Source organism: Chroicocephalus ridibundus, chromosome 2 (assembly GCF_963924245.1).
Source record: "Chroicocephalus ridibundus chromosome 2, bChrRid1.1, whole genome shotgun sequence".
Classification (NCBI taxonomy): Eukaryota; Metazoa; Chordata; class Aves; order Charadriiformes; family Laridae; genus Chroicocephalus; species Chroicocephalus ridibundus.
Genome location: NC_086285.1, coordinates 115005286 through 115025324, shown reverse-complemented (window position 1 = coordinate 115025324; position 20039 = coordinate 115005286). Strand labels below are relative to the sequence as shown.

Genomic DNA, 20039 nt, shown 5'->3' with positions numbered 1-20039 from the left:
CAAGGGTAACAGATGGCAGCTTGCAGAAAACTGCAGCAACAGAATATGCACCTGATCAGCCAAAAAATTCAGGATAAAGCTGTTGCAGTCCTTGGTGAACTGGACCCATGCTTGGTGGTGGTGAAGGCAGGCAACCACAGTGGTGTACTGAGCTGCGCTAGGCTGAGGTGGAGGGTGTGGGGATGGTGAATTAGTTTTTGGTAGAAAACAGTCCTTTTAAGAGACTGACAAAACAAAGTAGAACAAAGTCTGGGAGGGGAAACTTCACTGTATATTGTAGCAGTGAGATGCCTAGGTCTAAACAAGAACCTACACTAGAGGTGTGTGTGAGCATATGTACTATAAGGACAAATGTGAGCTTTGGTTTTACGGGATCAGGCCCTTCAGAAGCCATGCGTTGATCCCAAAGTTATTGCCAGATATTTCTTGTGTCCAAATGCACACTTCTACCTTCGTTGTGTTTCTTCCTGCCCTGCTTCCCCCCCTGCTCTGGGCCTACAGCCCTGCCTTTGCTCCTTCCTTTGCCTGCCTGCCTTCTCCCTGGGTGCTGCCTAAAGACACCTCTTCTTGCCTAATCCCTACAGCTGCTCCGAGTTAAGGCTCCAAACCGTGATTGCAACACAATCATTCATTGCATGTCCATAAATGGCAGATTATTTTAGTTGTTAATGCACTTTGAAATACGTGCTTTTCTTTGGCTAGTGGCTACTTAATGAGAAAATTATCTTGCTGGACTTACGGAAATAGTATTTTTGGAATAAAATGAGGTGTAACACTAAATAATTTTCTTTAGATAAAGAAAAGGAGAAGAAGAATCCTTAATGAGTTGTTTTTGTGAAATGCCTTGAGAAGGAAACAAGGCACACAGCCTTTTTCTAAACCAAAGTTATGTTTATATGCATGTTTACACAAGAGTGCGTGGGTTAGTAAAGGACCGCATTCATTTCTGGCCAGAAGGGATGAAGGGTTTTGAACCATCGTTGGGGCTGGAGTTTCCTTGCTCTGCAGGCTGCCGATGGAGGAAGCCAAGGAGCCTCTCAGCCGGGTCTGCCCTACCTGCGGGACGGGGGAAGGATTTTCCCTGCGGAGCCTCAGGGAAGAGGGAAACCAGTAGATGGCACTACTGGAAAAACAGCTGCGACTGGAAAGGGAAGCGGCTGCCTGCAGGGCTTCAACGCTCGCAGCAGCCTTAGGCATCTATAAAGGGGGCAATAAATGCGAAGGCAGGCGATCGGGACCTTGGAAAATGTCTTACTTTCCTTTTCTGCTCTAATTGCTCCTTGAAAAGCGATATTTAGTCTTCTAAAAGCTCCCTCTTGGCTTGAAAAATATGTGTGAGTTTCAAAAAAAAAGTGTGTGATCAAGTCGCTTTCCCCCTGCAAAAAAAAAAGCAGTAGCGTTAAGCATATGGTGTTTTGCTTCCCTACGTGGTGGGTGGGAATACACCTGTGGGCAGAGGGGCTTGGATGCGCTCTGTTAAATTAACATCAGGCTCTTTTAAACCTGCTCAGCTTGTTACCAGACTCTTAAAAAAAAAAAAAACAAAAACAAAAACAAAAAAAAAAACAAAACCCAAACCCTGTATTTGTGCCCTTTTCGCAGAGAGTGGGGGGGAAACAAAACCCACCAGCCGGTGGCTGTGTGGGAGGAAAGGGAAGGCTCTGCATTTAATGAACCGGCTTTGTACTCGCCACCGGGGCCTGTGTCAGATCCCTTGTGCTGCTGTGCTTGGCAGAGCGTTTATTTTCTGTGTCACTCCACTGAAGGTTGTGGACTTTCAAAAGGCTGTCCCCAAATGGTCTTCGAAATGCAAATTCGAGCGTAGTTAGTCCCAGCTTCTCTGGGGTCTTCAAAATGCAGCTAAATTGCTCAATGCTAGAGGAAGACTCCAAGGTTAATTTGGGGGAGTAGTTAAGAGTGAGACTTCCGTAGAGCATTTCTGTATCAGCACATTCTGGATGAATTTATTTTCCAGAAAAGTTTGCTTTCAATATACACTGAGGAAACAGTGTTTCTTAATGATTTCTTAATTCAGTAAAAGATCAGCAATGTCATTTGTCTTATGAATTTAAGTGGATTCAATGGCCTCGCACCAAGTACACTTTACAACAAGCTGTACTACTTCTTATTGAAAATGTTAATTATCTTTTTATAGACAGATGGCACTGGAGTGTAGCAAATGTGTGGTGAACCTGCACTCATAAATGTTCGGATTTTTAATGTGTACAGGTTCCAATTTAAGTTTAATTCTGGTTTAGGTTTATTGTGATGATTGTAGGGTAATTAATTTCTCTTATCTTGGGACTATAATACACTTGTGTTGGTACATTAAGTTAAAATAAATACTTAAGTTGTGTCACTGTGATGTATTTATTGTATTATTGACACCTTAGAATAGTGCTTAAAACCAAATATCTACTGAATACAGTATTTAACTCTTCAGTCTCTAATGACAACCAAGTCAAAATAAACTTCTATAATGCTGTTCAAATCATAGCAGCATATTTTTCAGCCTTATGATTGAGAATATAAAGTAAGTCTTGAATTTTGTTGGTGCTCTGCTTTAGCTATGGGGATGCATGCTTTTGTTCCCTGGTGTTTTTTATTCAAATTAATTGAAATGTATTTGATTGTTAGACACTTCTGATGTGAGCAGAGCAGGTGGGAGACAGTTTCTGAAAAGAAAATAACTTTGTACTGCCAAAGCAGATTAATTGTCCCTCTTTACGACTACTGTAGGGAAATTACACTGTGAAATCTAGGTCCAGAAGTGAATTTGATTCATACTTTGATCCCTGCATTTACTGTTCCTTTTCTATGATTTTTTTCCCCTTTATGGTCTCTAACTTGCCTATTTTTTTCCCTTTGAGTAATTTGCTTTATAAGCACTAGGAGTTTATGTGGAAGACAAATGCAATCTGTTAATTTCTTCTAATTGAGTTTAGTTTGATGTAACTTGAGTTATTGAAACAATGGTACAAAACTGGGGTGGGAGAGAACTTGAATTAAATATTACCCACTGGCTGTGATTTTTATATTTTTTTTTTTCTCTCTTTTGGAAAGAAGTAAATGCTGAATTGCACTGCAATGATGATTGTTTTCCAAGTAAGTTGAGAAGAGGCTTTGACAACAGCACCTCCCTGCTTCTTGGCTGGTTTTAATTGGATGTTTGTTAAGCTAGCTACTCTAATAAACAGGATGCAAAAGCTAAAGGAAGGAGTGTTTTGTCACTACCTTATCCTGAATATTCTGTTTTTGGTCACTGTTAGGCGCTAAATATCACCTGGGCCTTTGCCATCTGAACAGCTGGGACAATTCTTGCTTCTGGACACTACATTTTTTAGGGGTTAAGTGCAACTGAGCAAAAGCCCTGTTTCTGTGGGTTAAGTTACGATAACTAAAAATCATATTGGTTAGTCCAGCTGGCTTTCCCTTCTCATGGTCCTGTGCTTTCTACATACGCAGAAGAGAGCAGATACACCTACACTTCACGTCAGGAAGATACCAGGCTCTTCTGTTGGCACAGCAGAGCCATCAGAAAGGTGGTAGCTTCAGGCTGGAGCCCTAAGATCATCTGGCTGCAGGCATCTTAAATGCCTGGTTCTTCAACTAGCAACAGGCAGTTTTAGGGGTGAGTAGCCATTTGACCTTATTGGGGCATTTCATGTCCTTGTGTGTATTCTGCCTTGGTAGTATATCATACAATAAAAGCCCTATATTGTTTCTCTGTGTGCAGGTCGAAGTGAATAATCCCTCAATCCAACACCTTTGCTAAAACTTGCTCTTGTTTTTCAGCACCCCTGATATTTAAAAAAAAAAAACAAACAAACAAAACAAAAAAAAAAACCACAACAAAATCAACAAAACAAATAATTTTTAAAAAACGTCCCATGAGAAAAATCCCCTACCTGGCCTTGAAGCGGTTTCTTGTACAGTCCCACGCTCTTGCATCGTCACCCTGACCCCCAGCTGAAGGACTGCAGCTGCTAAGCCAAGAGAGGGTCTTGCTTATGGCACCCTGGAGTTTTGATGGGGTGGATCAGATCAGAACTGTGGATTTTTCTCCGTTAGGAAATCTTCCATTTCTTTCTCATCATATAGTCATGAAACTAAAAGCAGCTGCAGGACTGAAAGACGCTGTATTGGATAAGTACCCCCATTCAAAAAGCCCTCATTTTGGGAATATTTAAACTCTGGCAAATATTCTCTTTGTGGAAGTGACTATCCAGAGTCAGAGCCAGAAGGATGCATCTGGGGGCCCATAAATCCTAAGCAACTTAGTGTAATTGTATTGTACGGTTTCCTTCTCAAAACCACTCCCAGATGGGCTTAAATCCAGGCACTGTGTAGGCTTAACACCTCTGAAGCTGGCTTCCTACCATGGGTTTTAGTCACTGACCTGTGCAGCAGAAATATGGAGCAAGTCTCATAAAGAGAGGCTAAAAAGCCTACATATTTAGCTCAAAGCACACTTTTCACACTCACAGGAGAGAAATTAAGTACTTTCTAAAAAATAAGATATTTTAGGTATTGAATGTCCACCCAGGACTTTTTCTTTTCCATTCTAAAAATTGACTTTCAATCTTAAAGTTAGAAAACTGCTTTTAAGATCCGCTGAAAACATTGACAACTGCTTTCTGAAATGTTATTTAAAACTTTTTTTTCCCCAAGTTTCAAGAGGTGGGAATTTAAGGTTTTTACTTTTTTACTTTAAGCCATTGCTTAACTGACTAGTATTTTTGTGCATAGAAACCAGGTGGTAGTGCATCTGAAGGTGATACTTAAAATTGGGTCTCCCTAGCTCCTTTATACCCAGGAGATATACTTAGTTAAATCTGCCTCTCAAAAACTGAAAATGCACTTCTTTTTCCCATTGTCAGGAGCAGATTCATAGAATCTGCAAAGTTACTTCATTACCCCATCACTGGACCTTCCTTTAACACTGCCTTTTCCCTTTGCTGTTTATTTTCTCCTGTTTTATTCATTTCTCCTGTTTTATTCTCCCTCCACTCCATTTATCTAGTTTGGCATGGGGTCCCACTCTTCTACCTCTTCCACGATGCTTCTGTACCTGACTGTGTTTCCCAGCAGGAACCCTTTGCTCCCTTTTTCTGGGTGGCGAACACCCTGCAGCAAGGGTGGTGCTTGCTGCACCGTGTTCTTTTTACCCCTGGGATGCTTTCATGGCTCAGCCGGTTGCTGCAGAGCAGGATGCCCAGTGTCACCCCTTCAAGCTGGTAAAAGCTCTGGGCTAGTTCACTTTGGCAGCTGTCAGTCTGCTGCTTATAAGCCCATTTTGCTCTGGTTTGCAGAGCCCCTGTTGTAATGGGGGTACTGAGCCATCACAAAGTCTCTGAGCTGCCGTAATCCTACTCGGAATAACTGAGCAAATGTGGTGCTGACTTACCGCAAATGGAAAGTGGAGCCGGCACAAAATGGGATTGCAGCAAATGTAGCAGTAAGCCTGCATCAGGGCCTCGCAGAGCAGCGCTTAAACAACCAGCATCTACGCAGGACGGTGCAAGATCAGACAGAACGGTCACAAGTTGCGCCTGTAGTCTTCAGTTTATGCAGATGACAAAGAGAAGCGGCAGCAAAATGCAGGATTTGGTGTCACAGAGTGTCCTGTCTCAGGCTGGCTCCAAACTTGGGCATGTAAACATAACAGCCAGTACTAATGTGGTGTGTGTAACAGGGGTGGAGGGGGAAGAAATGGTTCTGCCATGTTCCCCTTCCTGAGGGTGCCGAGCTCCTCTGCAGGGCGAGCTGAGCGATGCTGAGGCTGCTCCTGCCGCCAGTATCCCTGCTCCTCACCAAAGGACCGTCTCTGCGCTGCAGCCTGCAATTGCAGGAAACGCTCCAGCAGTCTCTGGAGGCACAACGTCCACGCAGGACACAAGGATGCCCCAGCCACAGTGGCACGGGGCCCAAAAGCAGTAACTTAGCACTAAGGATCTCTCTGCCATGGGAATCGCTCCTGTCTTAACTTGGGCCCTTTCCCATGTGCCTGACGTGTGATGTGGCGCTGGTGGGGAAAGCCCCTTTTCCCTTTTGAGGTACCACTGCATGCATGGGCTGGGGCTGAGCTCCTTGGCATTGCCTTCTGTTACTATTTGGGTTTCCTTTTTTTTTTTTTTTTGATGGCTTGTGCGAGGTTCAGTCTAACCTCCCATTTCAAGCAGCTCTGATTACCACGCTTATGCCTTTAAATCACTGCTGTGATGAGATCAGCTATTTCCTCATTACCTTCTCCATCTAGGACACCTGTTTTACCCTGAGTGCATATGTTTCTCCATGTGTTGCACCAGAATTCTGGTTTTCAGCATTTGGCTCAGTTCTTTGGGCTATGTAGAAGTAATGTATTTTAGTTGTGCATAAACATGATGACTTATAAATGCTGTGTTGCTGCAGTATGCAGATTTGAGCACGTGTAACATAATTGCTTACACTCTGTACTGTAACAAAATTATTCATTGAAACAAAATCTGATTAAGTTGTAGCCCTTGACAGATGAGAAACAGAGCAATTCTCAGGACTCTTCTTGAGAGACCAAGACCTGCTAACACTTCTGTATTTTAAGATGGTAAAACCAGTGCATTAATCACTGTTTCAGAGTCATGAAGACTAAATACTCCCTCTGTTCATCAACGACAGACTTTTTAAGAGAAGGCTGCATGCTGGATATTGCTCCCATTTACTATGTGTAATACAAATAATCTATCACATTATGTGGTAGGAAAGAAAGCAAAAAAGATTAGGCAATCCAGCACTGTAGTATGGAACATGTTTATCATCATGGGTTTGAAACGGATATATTACCGACTGATGCCACCCAGGCCACTTGAAGCTCCTGCTGACAAAAGCCTTCTCCATCTCCTACATTGCTACGTGCATTCAATTTTTGTGTTAAAGAAGAAATGTTTTAGGAACATCTAAAGATATTTAGGGATAATCTTTATTTTCCCTGCAACTTATAAGCATTCCAACTGCTCAGAGGAATCCACGACTCATTTTTAAATAATTTTAATAATTTACACTTTAATTTCCTAATTAGTCCTAGGCTGGCATTAAATAAAATACTTGTGTTCACTTTCTTTATCAGTTTTGCTGAAAAACATAGTTCTATCCTTTTTATGGTGGCAGAGTTACCTACAGTATATTTGCCTAAATTCCCAGTGAGATTTACCTACAACAGTAGAGTAAAACACAATATTCTACAGAATGTTTTGGATAAATACCTAATACAGCTTGCTGGAAAACTTTGCTGTTGAGAAATCTGATGCCTATATGAGAATTAATTCAACCTGATGGTTAATCGTTAGGCAGCATAAAATGTTTATTTGAGCAGAGGACTGGACCAATTTGCCAGTGAAATGAAAGATATAGCAAACATTATCTTAATATTGCTTTACAAATGTAATTACTTTGAATGTGTCAGCTTCCTTTGACTTCAGGCCCCTTGGCTCCCCTGCATTCATCAGGCAGCTACACAGGATGGATGCGTGTGCCAAGGCGGGAGGAGATGCCCACTGTAGCCCTGGTTGTCCTGGGGTGGTCCAGCTTCTCAGGGAGAGGACAGATGCGTGGGAAGGAAGCAAGGGAGTGAGGTATCAGCTTGTTTTAGACATTGCACTAGATTCTCCCGTTCAAGGGAAGGTTCCCTGCCTCCATTAGGCTAGGATGATGCTAGCAGAGCCGCACAGAGCTCTTATGGAGGCTGTGATGAGGTACAGTGAAGTCACTGCCAGCTATAGATGGGAATGGCCAAGTGCTGCTGCTGGTGCTGCTGCTGTGCATCTGCAACATTTACAACCCAAAACTGCAAGGACAAGTGCAATAGAAACTTCGGTGACTTATTGCTTTCCTTTGCCTGCCATCTTCCATAGTGCCTTCTTGGTGACACAGTGGTGATGTAACCTGCAATTTTGTTGACTTGTTTTGCTCTTTGAGTGACTCCTGGGGCTCATTAGGTGCCGTGCTGGCAGCTGACTTACAGACTGGTGATGGCTAGAAGCTGCTGACCTTCCATGGCTCAACATGTGCCCTTCTCCCTCTCCTCCCAGATTGTCAGTGACAAGCATGGGCCAGCCAGAGGGCTATCAAGACATCGTGCTGCTGCAGTACTGGGAGCTCACTGATCCTACAGCTGTGCTACAGCTTTTATTCGGGTTTTTCCTACAGCTCTTATTCAGGTTTTCCCCACCGTGTGCCAGAGGAGAGGCAGTAGATCCTTGCAAAGAACATTCCTAGGAAGGCACCCCCGCCTTTCCTCCACGTTAGTCCCAAGCAGTTCCTTAAAAAAGCACAACTGCTTCACTATGGTGATGATACACCAAAACTTTAGTTTAAGGCTGTAAAAGAAACAACTTCCTTCCACAGCTTGCTTGTATTAGTGTCTGCTCAGATGGTGAGAGGTGCGCCTTAGCACCCGTCCTTGTTTCAGTGCTGCTGCCCTAGACGCTGTACCCCTTGCAAAGGCAGACACAAGGGCGAGATCTGTCCTGTTTGCATTTTCAAGCACCGAGGCAGCCTGTAGTGTTAAGTTAGCAGTGCCAGCTGCCAGATTTAAGTTTCCAAAACCCAAAGAGCTGCTACTATCATCACCTGATGCTGTGTTCTCACAGTAAACTAATAAGCAGTGTCAGATTTTAGCTGTTCTCATTTTAAGTCCCTCATTTGAAACGGAATGGCATCAGCTGCCTAGTATCACTTGAGTCCTTAGATATTCTGCAGGCAGGTCTTCAGAAAGTCTTATGCTTTTGTGAAGGTATTCCCTGTGATATTGTGTGCGATGCGTCTGAAAGATAGTGAAAAAGATTAGCACTTCAGTGTCTCGCATGCAGAAAGGGGCTCTGTTAAAGATGAGGGATGGATCTCCTGTCGGAGGACAAGCGTTCAAGGCTCTGTTCCACAGTAGACTGCCTGCGTGGTTTGGAAACATCACTTAGAGGCAGGTATTTGCGTGCTGTCATCACTGCATACCGGTGTTTCTGTTCTTCTCCCTTTTAAAAAAATAAATCTGGTCTTTGCGCACTTCATCTGTGGCTGTGTCTCTGTGCCTTGTTTTTACAAGGAGAACAGTCACGCTCTGTACCCAAGGCATGTTACAGACAAATACATTAAGGACTGTGAGGTGATCTGATGCTATTTTAATAGGGTGTCTATAAGCATTTTAAACAATAAGTTCTATTAGGTTCTGAGGCCAAACTGCGTTTCTTTGAAATGAATTTTGATTGTAAAGTCAGTGAGGTAAAAACACGCTACATCCCTCAGAGAGACCTAAAGTACGCTTCAGGAATGAGGGAGGCAGGCTATTTCACGGTGTTGCAAAAGTATCATATTAGCTTATTGGAGATTTATCCTGAGGGAGCTGCCTCTGGTGACTCTTGTGCGGCAGACCTCAGAGACGCTGGTTTGCCAGGCTTTTGCAGGAAGTATTTTGTGAGATCCTACCACAAGCTTCCACGCTGCTCCGAGGCGTGAAGGGAGCTGCATTGCGCCCTGTATCGAGCACCTCTGCAAAGTCATTGCCAGCTCCAACTCTTGCCAGAACTGGTGGTCCTGTTATGAAGTCCTGTTCCTTTACAAATGGCTAATTTAGTTTATGGCAACAAAATAGGGCCTGCGTGGTGTGGCCTCAGCCTGCTCCCAGGCAGGTTGGGTACCAAATCTTACGAGTGGTGATGAACAAAGAGCAATCCTGGGTTACGTGGTGGTATTGCACCGTCTTACCTTATGTGACACTGGGTATTGCAATGTCTTATCTGTTAGAATGCACAGAAAATATATATAAAAAAAAAGCCAACAACCAAACTGTGATTCATTTCAACGTATTTAAATATTTCAGTAAATATTGTGATGGTTCTTCCCACTGTTTCGCAATAACTGTACTTTGGCCTTGCAGGTTATGTTTTCTTCAAAGTTGGAGTTCATTTAAACCTATATGAAAATGATATATTAATCACTTGGATGCTGAACATTCACTTTTTACTTGCCATTTTTGACTTTAGCCATGAAGTTTAGCGTGGTACCGGCTGCTTCTCTACAGCCAAACAATCTCTCCCTGTTTCTGCCTTCCAGTATGAGAGTATCAGTTACATGTCCTCACCAGAACCAAACTTGTCATGGGGAGAAAGGGGGAAGGAAAAAGGAGAATTCCAAAATAAAATCGATAACAGTATACTCTTCCATGGGAGATTTTTTTCCTGTGGCTGTGAGACCGTATTTATCTTCTCAGATCGTGCCCGCAGCTGCCGGGCATCTCGTCCACTGTTTGTGGGCCCAAACTGAAAAATAGGATTTAAGCAGCCTGGATAAAGCATTGCATTATTGCTATTGACAGTCTTGGAGAGTTGATAGGGAAAGCATTTCTTCATGAGGAAAGTTTGGTGTATTTGCTCTAGAAGAAAAAAAGACCAAAAGCATCTATACTTATATTAGTTATTAACATAGTAATTGTCAGCCAGCACTGGGCGCTCGTATTTTGCATGGGTTTGGTGTAGCAAGGTCTGGTTTCTGGCTAGGTTATAGCCAGAGGCTGGTTGTTGCTTTCTTTTCTTTCTCCCCCTCTCTTTCCCTCTTTTCACATGCAGAGAGAAATCTGAGGGACTGAAATACGTTAATGAGGCAAAGCATTAATTGGTGATCTACTTAAATTATTAGTAATTCTCATTTCTTACCATAAATGCAGTCCTGTTTTATTGCATCCACATGAACATGTTCTTGCTCAGAAAGAAAAACCGCTAAGTGCTGTCAAAGGCTATTCCTCCTGCTGAAATCCAATAAGCTTTATCATGCCATCTCCATTACTTTTAATAAAAAATATTGTTTAATTGAAGTCACATTGCTACTTCTGTGTAAACTGTTTTGGCTGTTATGGAAATCCACAGTCTATCTCAGACTGCAGACTTACAACTGTATTAACAGTTACCTAATTTGATGTTTGTGCGTTCACTGTTACTCACTGTTGGACAGCATCAGCCCTTGAAAAGGCTGTTAAAAATGTATCTAAACAATACAGGCTAATAAATCTACCCTCTAGAGTAGATTTAGTAGAGCTCTAGTCTTTCGTAGTAGATCAGCTGATATGTCAACAGCTGGGGAGTTCAGTAAATCAGTTCAGCCAAATGAGCCAGGTTAACGCAAGGATTTTAAATACTTTGCTAGCCAGTGAAAACTGAGCCAGAACTGGGTTACAGTATGATCGTGTCAGCAGCTTCTCCAGGGTCCTGAGGATTTTGTAATAAAGAGCAGCATGACTGAAGTACAATTAGGGCATTTGCCCATGTCCTCAGACCGGTCCAAGCAGCATCTATGCTCATAACAAACGGACGCAGCCTTCTATCCAGTGATGGGAATATTCTGAGGGTTCAGGCAGAAATTAACTTTTCCTCTGGAAATTTTATATAAATATCATAGCACTTCTCTATGCTAAAAAAAAAACCCAAAACAAAGCATGCATTTCTGGACCAAAATCTGATTTTTCCATAGCAAAGATTTATGCCTAGGTATTGTAGCTTAACATATCTTCAGGAATACCACTTTTTAAATAAGGAGACTAACAATTCCTTCGTAATAAACATTTTGTGTGGGAGCACATCTCTTTCCACAACACGCAGGCAGGCAGATACTGGTGAGCAGAGGCAGCTTCTTGGCTCTTAACAAAGACCGTGGAGGAAGCACTTGGTGGCAGGACACTGGAGATGAAGGTTAAAAGCAAGAAACTAGATGGGAGAAAAACACATAAGCAAGTGACAGGATGAGCAAACGATGGCCAAGAGGCAGCCTGGCTGTCCTGAGAAGCGGTCAGGGCCAGCTGGAAGAGACTCAAGAAGAGGTCAACGCACAAACTTCAGCACTCCCATCACCTGCTGGTACCACCAGGAAAGGTTCAGCTCCTTCCCAGCTACGGCATTTCTCTCCAAGGCTAATGGTACTGACAACAGTCATGGCTGGGGCACAGGGGGTGAATTTCTCAGCCGTTTTTCCAACATCGGCCTCTTAAACTAACTTGCCCATCTTGAATTTTAAACAAAAGTTTCTGGCTCCAACTCCACCACCACCTAAGTGGCTGAACAAATAGTTTTAATTAATAAATTTGCAAAAATAATGAGAGATTTTTGGATAACTTGCAAACGGAGAGAAGCAGCTTTCTCTGCTTATTAATCTATATGTTACAAATCACTTCTGGCTGCTGTTATATAAAATCCAGCTTGACTGATGAAAGTGCATGTTTCACACCTTTTTTGGCAACACAGGAACAAGCTATAATTTTACTTAATAAACCCAAACTCTGTTGTAATTTTGCTATTCAGAAAGCTTTGCAGTAAATTAATCATCAGAGGAATTACTGGTCTGCTTTATTTTAAATCAATCTAAGGGGTACCCAGAGGCTTTTTTAAAGTTGAGGGTTTTTTTCAGAGCACACTGTAGATTTGGATGACTAAAGAAATATTTACTAAGAATATTTTAAAAAGCATTTGTTTCCCCCTCTCAGAATAAAACAAACCCCTGCCACATCTTCACGAGGACCCCATGCCCCAGTAAGTAGCACCCGTCACTCGCCTCTTCCCTTGCAACTCCATGAAGGGCTTTCGTGTGGAAGATAACAAACAGGGTGTCTTCGGCTGGGTCAATAACTAGCATCTCCATCAACACCAGGTAACGCTGCTCAGATGCATCTCATAAATCTTGCTGGAAGTCACAGGAGAAGGAGCAGAAGCCCAGAACCATCACCCACGGGGAACTGAAAGTCCTGTGCAAACACTGGCCCACTTGCCACTTGATGTGGCACCTAATTGACCCCATGCCAGTCCAGGCAGATTTACAACATACTCTGGCCAGCTGTGTGCTAGCAGTTTGATAGCAAAAAATGCCATGCTGTTGTTCGTGTTGTCAATTTACTGTTTGCCAGTGACAGGAGGAAAGATATTGCCACCTGGATGCCTCCGTTGCTCTAGAGAACGAGCACTTTCTGCTTCTCCAGCTTCAGGACTCTGACATGGCAAATGTTCTTCTTTTTTCTTCTTTTCTTTTAAATTGGCTTTATTTAATACAGGATTTTGCTGGATTACTAAATGCACTTGCATTTAGTGATCGTTATATTCCATTTTGCAAGGTATTGTAATGTAAGTAGTTAAATATGTAACTAAGCATTTTAAAACATGAAATCACAAGAAAAAATTAATCGTAATGGAAACACTCTTGCCTACATATTGTATTTGTTTAGTGTCGATTTCTCTTCCTGTAGTAGTGAAATGCTACATCCGTATTTAAAATCCACAGTATTGACACAATCTTCTGAGCATATAAAACTGTTTTGGCAAAATGAAAGAGTGCCTGCCGTGCTGCAGCTACGAAAATGAAACAGCTCATCAATTTACCAAAAACGTGCTTACAGACAAGGCATTCTCCAGCCTTCAGGAAACCTGATGCTTTTCTCAGACAGCAAGAAATCCTTACCACACCAAAGTCAGTAAGAAACCTTCACTGACTTCAATAGGGCCAATTGCTATGAGATTGACAGGGCTATCATTATGCTTTAAAATTAAGCTTACGTACATGCATTCACGCATAGGAAGCGTACCAGCAGAAAGGCTTAATGCAAACGGTTATAAAGAAAGTGAAAAATCCAGAAAGAATATGCTGCAGTTTGAGATTAATGTGTTACTCACAAAAAATCTAATTTTAATAGAAGGTCAAACCTTTAAAATATTTTTTTCCTTAGCATGTCAAAATCTCACATTTCTTCAGCTGTCACAGAGCACTGTTAGAAAAGAAGACAGAATCTGCTGATTGAATTAAAGTGTGGTTTCTCAGAGACTGAACCAGTATTTATTTTGAAATTACTCCTAAACGATTAATTACCCACTTAAAAGCATAAGCAAACCTTTGGCCTCACGGCTTCTCTATAATCTTTCACAGTATAAAATGAAAGGTTTCTGATATCTGTAATTACTTACCAAAATAAAGGACTTTTTTTTGTGTGGCAGTTTTGTTTGCAAATGTTTTATTTAAAAAAAAAAAATCTTTTAATGCTATTAGTCAATACATGTGTAATAATACTCAATAAAGTATCACGTAGTAGTAGGTATTTTGGATTCAGGAATGTAATGGTTTTAACTAAATCATCAGAGCTCTGTCTCACTCCAGTCTCTTCTAAATTGTCTTTTTTTTTTTTTTTCCAGAATTTAAACAAACTCATTCTTTGTCAAGGTACGTCATCCTTAAGGCCTTGCAAACTTTTTAGTGATTGAACCAAAACAAAGAGAGAGCTCGGCTTTCTTGATCTGAAGACCACGTTGCTCTTGAGCTTAAAAAGGTGCCTGCAGTTCTCAAGCAGTTAGTGGCAAATCAGCAAGAAAGAAATCAGAGGAGAAGAAGGGGCACTTGGAAATCAAAACAGTAAAGTGCACAGTTATACTGTCCGAAATTGTATTAATCTGATCCAAAGAACTTACTGGACTGTGGATATTTAATACAATTTGGCTTGCATGGAACATACAATCACAATCGGACAGAAAGGATTTTCTTTTTCTTCCTGAATTCATCTACAGGATTTACGGAATTCAATTTTCAAGGGTAACATACTGCAGCTCTTTGGATATTGATCGGTTTCCTAAGTCCACAAGGAGATGGAGAAGGGGGGGAAGGTGTGGAGGGTTGCAAGGTGTCCTCGTGCCTTCTCGGTCTTGTTTAGATGCCAGTACTCTCCAGTTCCCCATCCTCCAGCCCTAATGCAGCATGCGACCTAGAAATCATAAAGAGTTTCTCTTTATTTGTGTACTGTCTTTGAGTTTGCTGGGATTGCTCCCCTGTTTGTTCTCTGCTGGTAGCCTTGAGAGGGTCCGTCTTCTCGGGTGGTTCCTCCTCACAGTCCTGGATTTTACTGGCTGGGGTGTTGGCAACTGACTCCAAGGAGGTGCCTGCCTCCTCCAGGTGGCTGTAGCCCTTATTGCTGCTGGAAGGCTCAGACTGGGAACTCTGGGAGTCCATCTTGGTGATGGCAGGGGGGGTAGAGGGTGGTGACCCCCCAAGGTCCAGAGATTTGGAGTAACTAGAAGATGCCTTTACCAAGAGGCTGGAGTCCAGGCCCCCGCTGACAGTTGGTGACCGAGGTGGCTCAGGGAAAAGGGGACACCTGGCATCGGGCAAACAGCTGGTGCTCTGCCGCCTGAGAACCAGCTTGTGCCTCCTCGTCCCATAGACTCCCTCGATGCGGTTGCTGCTGAGGTCGGTCAGGCTGAGTTCAAACTCCCCCCGTGGGATCTCCCGGGCTCCCCGCTCACCAGGGGGTCTCCGCCAGGCTCCCCCTCCACTGCTTGGCGCCAAGGGCAGGAGGGTGAAAGTGCTGAGCGAAGAGCCGACAATGGAGCTGGCTGTGCTGCGCCGGCCCCAGCTCTCTGGTGGGCTGCAGGGTGGGCTGGTGACGGTGCGGCCAGCAAGGGCGGCATGTTCCCGGTAGATGCTGTACACAGCCTCGGCCAGGCTGGGCGGCTGCGGTGGGGTGCAGAAAGAGGAACGCCGTGGCGAGGACGCCAGGTCTGGTGGAGAAAGGGACACTCCCAGTCCTGGTGGCCAGGAGCTCCTGGCCAGCATGGCCGCAGCACCCAAGCCTTCACCACCAGGCTTTAGGTCCAGGCCCCGGGACTGCACATAGTTGACAAAGCCGTTGAGAGGGGCTGAGGCCGGAGTGCTGCCATCTTTGGCCCGCAGGCTGTGGGCATCGATGACGGTGGAGTAGAGGTCCCGCAGGTTGATGATCTTGGTCTTCTTGTCACGGTTCTCGTGCAATACCGCATTGGCGCAGATGAAGAGGAAGATGCCGATACCCATGATGAGGGGGCCCAGCACCTTCAGCTTGTCTGAATGCAAGTAGCTCGAGAAAAGACGGAAAAGGAAGCCCACTGAGGCCTGGGGGGACGAGGAAGTGGGGGGAGACTGTGGGGATCCCTGGGTGGTAGCAGTGGTGGAGGTGTTGGCTCTGGGGGATGACTCTGGATGGATCCCTGCATGTGCCCCTTCCTGGGTCCGGGAGCGGTTCTTGGGGGTGCCACCCTGTGGTGCCAGCTGTCGGCCCCCACTGAAGCTGCCTTCTCTGTACACCTGGTTGGGCTTTGGCCAGTAGCCCACCACGGCCAAGGCAATGCCCACCAGCAGTACCAGGATGCCACAGAGGGCAATGAGCCCCGAGAGAGAGCACAGCTTGAGCTTGCCTTTCACCACCACCACGTCGTTCTTGCGCTTCTTTTTGGTCTTGCGTTTGCGTTTGGGGACTTGGCTTTGGGGTCGCAAGGGGTCCTGTTTCCTAGCCGAGATCCTCAGGAGGCCTCCAGTGGCGATCATGGCTAGCTACCCAGAGCACTGCCCCCTATGGCCGCTCCAGCTCCTGCAGTGAAAAGGAGAAGAGAAGAGGATGAGGACCAGGGGCAGACCTGCAGCAAAAGAGGTGTGTGTTTGCTGTTCCTCATTCAAATCCTGCTAATTAAAACCATCGACAAATGGGACAGGGGTTGACACCAACAGGACAATCTCCTCTGCTTGTACAGCTCCTGTGCGTGAGAAAGAGACAGGCAGACTGACAAGACAGACAATTAAGCAACGCTAGGTAGCAAAGCAGCTGTGTGCCCCACTACGCTCTTGTTAAACAGCTAATTAATTTCTTTACACTCTAGGTAACTGATAGAGGGAGTGGTATCTGCTGGTGTAAACAACAATAAAAAAAATGATCTTGCTGGTCTCAAAAGGAGCTTGCAAAGCGCTGTAGCTCAGAGGATGCTGACGGCCTCCCTACCCTGAGCCCCACTCCCTAATGGGGTCTGGGGTTATGCTGCACGCTGTGGTTAATGATGTCACGTGGGATTTGAGAGGATGGGGGAAATAAATGCAGGAAGGCAGTATATTTGATCTATAGATACCATTTGTTTCATTAGACTACTTACACATTACTGGGGGGAGGGTTAAACTTATTACTTGCCTTTCTTAAATGAGTGGGAAAGGAATTACTGTGAAACGCACAAGGGAAACATTTGAACACTGGAAAGCAGTGCCCTGTGAAAGTTTCTTCCCAGCCATTTGCACTTGATCTGCAATATTACAGAAATTCACCTCCCGCCTGCGGTCCAGAGTCATCCCTGGTTTGGGAACACGTGTGATGCTCCAGGTAACCGTTATGTAACAGCAGCAAATTCCAGCTCCCCCCCGCCCCCACCTTCCCCTCCCCCAGAAAGGGGAGATGGTGGCTGGCAGGTAAGAGATGGCATGCCAAATCTTATTAAAGGAGGAGCAAACCTTTGCGAGTCACCTGGGGAAATGGCAATGACTGCTTGTAGGGAAACTGGCAGGGGACTGAACACTGAGCGTTTATGGCTTTTGTTTTACTGGATCATCAGAAGGCATCTCACTGTTCCAGTGATCTGAGCTACAAAATGCAGCGTGTAGGAACAATTCCTGCACTGTTGCAATTCTTTTTGGAAGATATTCCTTCATGCTACCGAGGAGCAGGATCCCCTCCCCCCTTTCTCTTTTTGAGTGTCCGATTATTTTTCCTTTGAGGGAGCAAAATATGACAGCAGCAAGTAGAACACAATTCGCAAAGTTCAATGCATTGCACTGAAAGGTGATTAAGTAAGCACCCAAAAAAAAATAAAATCTTGCTCCCCTTCCCCCGTTCAGCTTTTAAGTCTCATTTATTTTCTCTCCTATTCCCGGATTACCACCTATGTGGTAATTTTGTGTCCCATTTACTCCTTTAGTATTTTTCCCAGAAAAAGAAGGGTGTTCTCAGCGAGGACACTGTTAAATTACTCCGAGGTACGGCACGCTCAAAACAAAGAGCAGAGACTTGTCTCCTCTTTCCTCCCGCTGAACTACTTATTTTTTTTTTTAAAAAAAAAAAAAGGCAAAAAAAAAAAAGCATTCTTTGTTGATGCACAAGTGTAATTATGGGGGCATGCTTTGCCTTCATTACCGGTTCGTTGATCTCAGTCTTTCTGCTGCCCCAGCAGCCCGTCTCCTCTACCACGGCGAAAAGAGATGGCAAATTCATCCCCGAGCAGCCTCCCCGCTTCGGCATCGCCTGGCACTCCGCTTTCGGCGCCGGAGAGCGCCGTGCTCGGCACGGGGAAGGAGGGCACCGCCGGACCCACCGGACCCACACGACAGCCCGGGACCCGCAGGGGACGGAGCCACACGCCGCACCAACCCACCCCAGCCCTCCGCCGGCTCCTTCGGCGACCCCTCCAGCGCTACCCCCGACCCGGCTCGGTAAAGCCCAAATACAGTTTTACCAGCGTTGGCGGGAGCCGGGTTAACCCCTTCCCACCCCGCGGGACGGGGCTCGCCGGGCTCCGGCTGCTGGGGCAGGGCAGGGGCCGCCACGCGCCGTTGCACCGGGGTCCCGGCAGCCGACGCCGGGGTGTCTCGGGGGTGCCCCGTGGGCAGGGCCGGCCCCGCAGCTCCGCGCCGTCGGGGCAGGACGCTGAGCCCCGCCGGGCGGCAGCCTCGGCCTCCCCGCCCCCCCCGTCGGGGCGTCGGTCGGGGGTCGCTCAAGATGGCAGCGGCGGGGGGACGCGGTCACTTACCGAGGAGGACCGGGGGAGAAGTCCGCGCGGGAAGCGGCCGAGCCGCCGCGGGGAAGAAACTTTCCGGCCCGAGCGGGCATCGCCGCCCGCCCCGCCGCCGCCGCCGCCGCCGCCTCTCCGCCCCGCCGCCCCTTACGGCCCCGGGCGGGCGGGCGGCGGGGCTGGGCCGAGCGCCGAGCGCCCCCTCGGCCCCGCCGCCGCCGGCCGCCTCAGGGAGCTCCTCGGGAGCGCCGTCCCCTTGCCATGCCGCATCCTTCCCGCCGCGGGGCCGCCGCCGGCCCGGCGGAGCCGCTGCCTTGTGCCGCCGCCGCTGCGGGCGGTGCGCGGCTGGCGCGGCTGCCGGCCGGACCCGGGCGCCGTTGCTAGGAGACGGGAGCGGTGACACAGGGAAATTGCGGCAGGGATGGCCGCCGCCGCCTCCCCCCGCCCCCGCCACCTGCGCACCTGCGGTCGCCCCGCCCCGCCGGCCCCGCCCTCGGAGGCCCCGCCCACAACCGCCACGCCCCGGCCTCGCCTGCTCTTCCCCCCCCCTCCCCAAATCCGACGAGTGGGGGTGGTCGTGGGTGAGGTGCAGCCCCTTATCTCCCATCCGCCTCCCGACGACATGGGCCCACCTGGGGGCATCCTATCGAAGTCCCGTCTCTCACCTCCTTGGTCCTTCCTGGGTTTCACCGGGTTTCCCGTAACAGGATGCGCAAAGACCCTCTGTCTCCTCTCCACCAGCAGTGTCTCAGCAACCTCAGGCTCAGCCACCCCACTTCAGGGTTTTTACCACCCAATTTTGAGAAAAACCTAGGGAGGAAGCCAAGAAGCAGGTGAAAAGACAAAGAAAGAGGATGAAAGAAGGAAGTGTCAGCTGAGATACATTGGTGGTGTCACCCAGGATCTCTCATTTTCAGCAGGGACCAGGAAAAGGTGTTCCTTCCTGAGCTGCTTGGTGAAAACTCTGATTAAATTGAAGCTATCACCTAAGTGAGACATAATCTGGTGCGTCCCATCACACTGCTTCTCTTCTTCGTGAGAGGAGGTTACTGCTGATTGCTTCAGTAGAGCCTTGTTACGGGTCCACTGTGAGCTAGAAAAGCAAATCTCAGGCAGGTAAACACAAAAAACTCATCCCGTGGCTCGGGTTTGCTCCTAATGTATGCTGCGTGGTTTTCCGGGGTGGAGAGACCAAACCTGCCTTTTTGACTTGTGGCATTCCTCTTGAAACTGGGGTGTGACCTAGCCTGGGCCAAACCAGCACTCTTCTACCTCTGCTTGACCTCTTGTGTGGGAAGACTATGCTGTGTGTAAAACCGCCTGCCAGAAACCGAGGGGCAATAAAGGGAGCCTTTTTGGTCTCAAACTGTTTTTAAAAATAAAGGATCCAACACGGGTTGGAGGATTGTCAGCAAGATTATGCATATTCAGTTAAATTGTATATATATTCCAGCCTCAACGATTCTGCGGTTCTGT

The 20039-nt window shown here is 46.2% G+C and overlaps 1 protein-coding gene across 1 annotated transcript; it reads right to left on the bottom strand.

The window, feature by feature from the left end:
- Positions 1 to 11295: 11295 nt before the first annotated feature.
- TMEM200C (transmembrane protein 200C) lies at positions 11296 to 18997 on the bottom strand. The gene is made up of 2 exons (XM_063326587.1): positions 18582 to 18997; positions 11296 to 16387 (listed from the first exon to the last, which is right to left on the bottom strand). The coding sequence occupies exon 2, from the start codon at positions 16342 to 16344 to the stop codon at positions 14695 to 14697; it is 1650 nt and encodes a 549-aa protein (XP_063182657.1). The 5' UTR covers positions 16345 to 16387; positions 18582 to 18997; the 3' UTR covers positions 11296 to 14694.
- Positions 18998 to 20039: the final 1042 nt, after the last annotated feature.

Excerpts from the sequence above, each read along its gene's own strand:
- TMEM200C (XM_063326587.1), bottom strand. The coding sequence starts at position 16,344 with ATGATCGCCACTGGAGGCCTCCTGAGGATCTCGGCTAGGAAACAGGAC.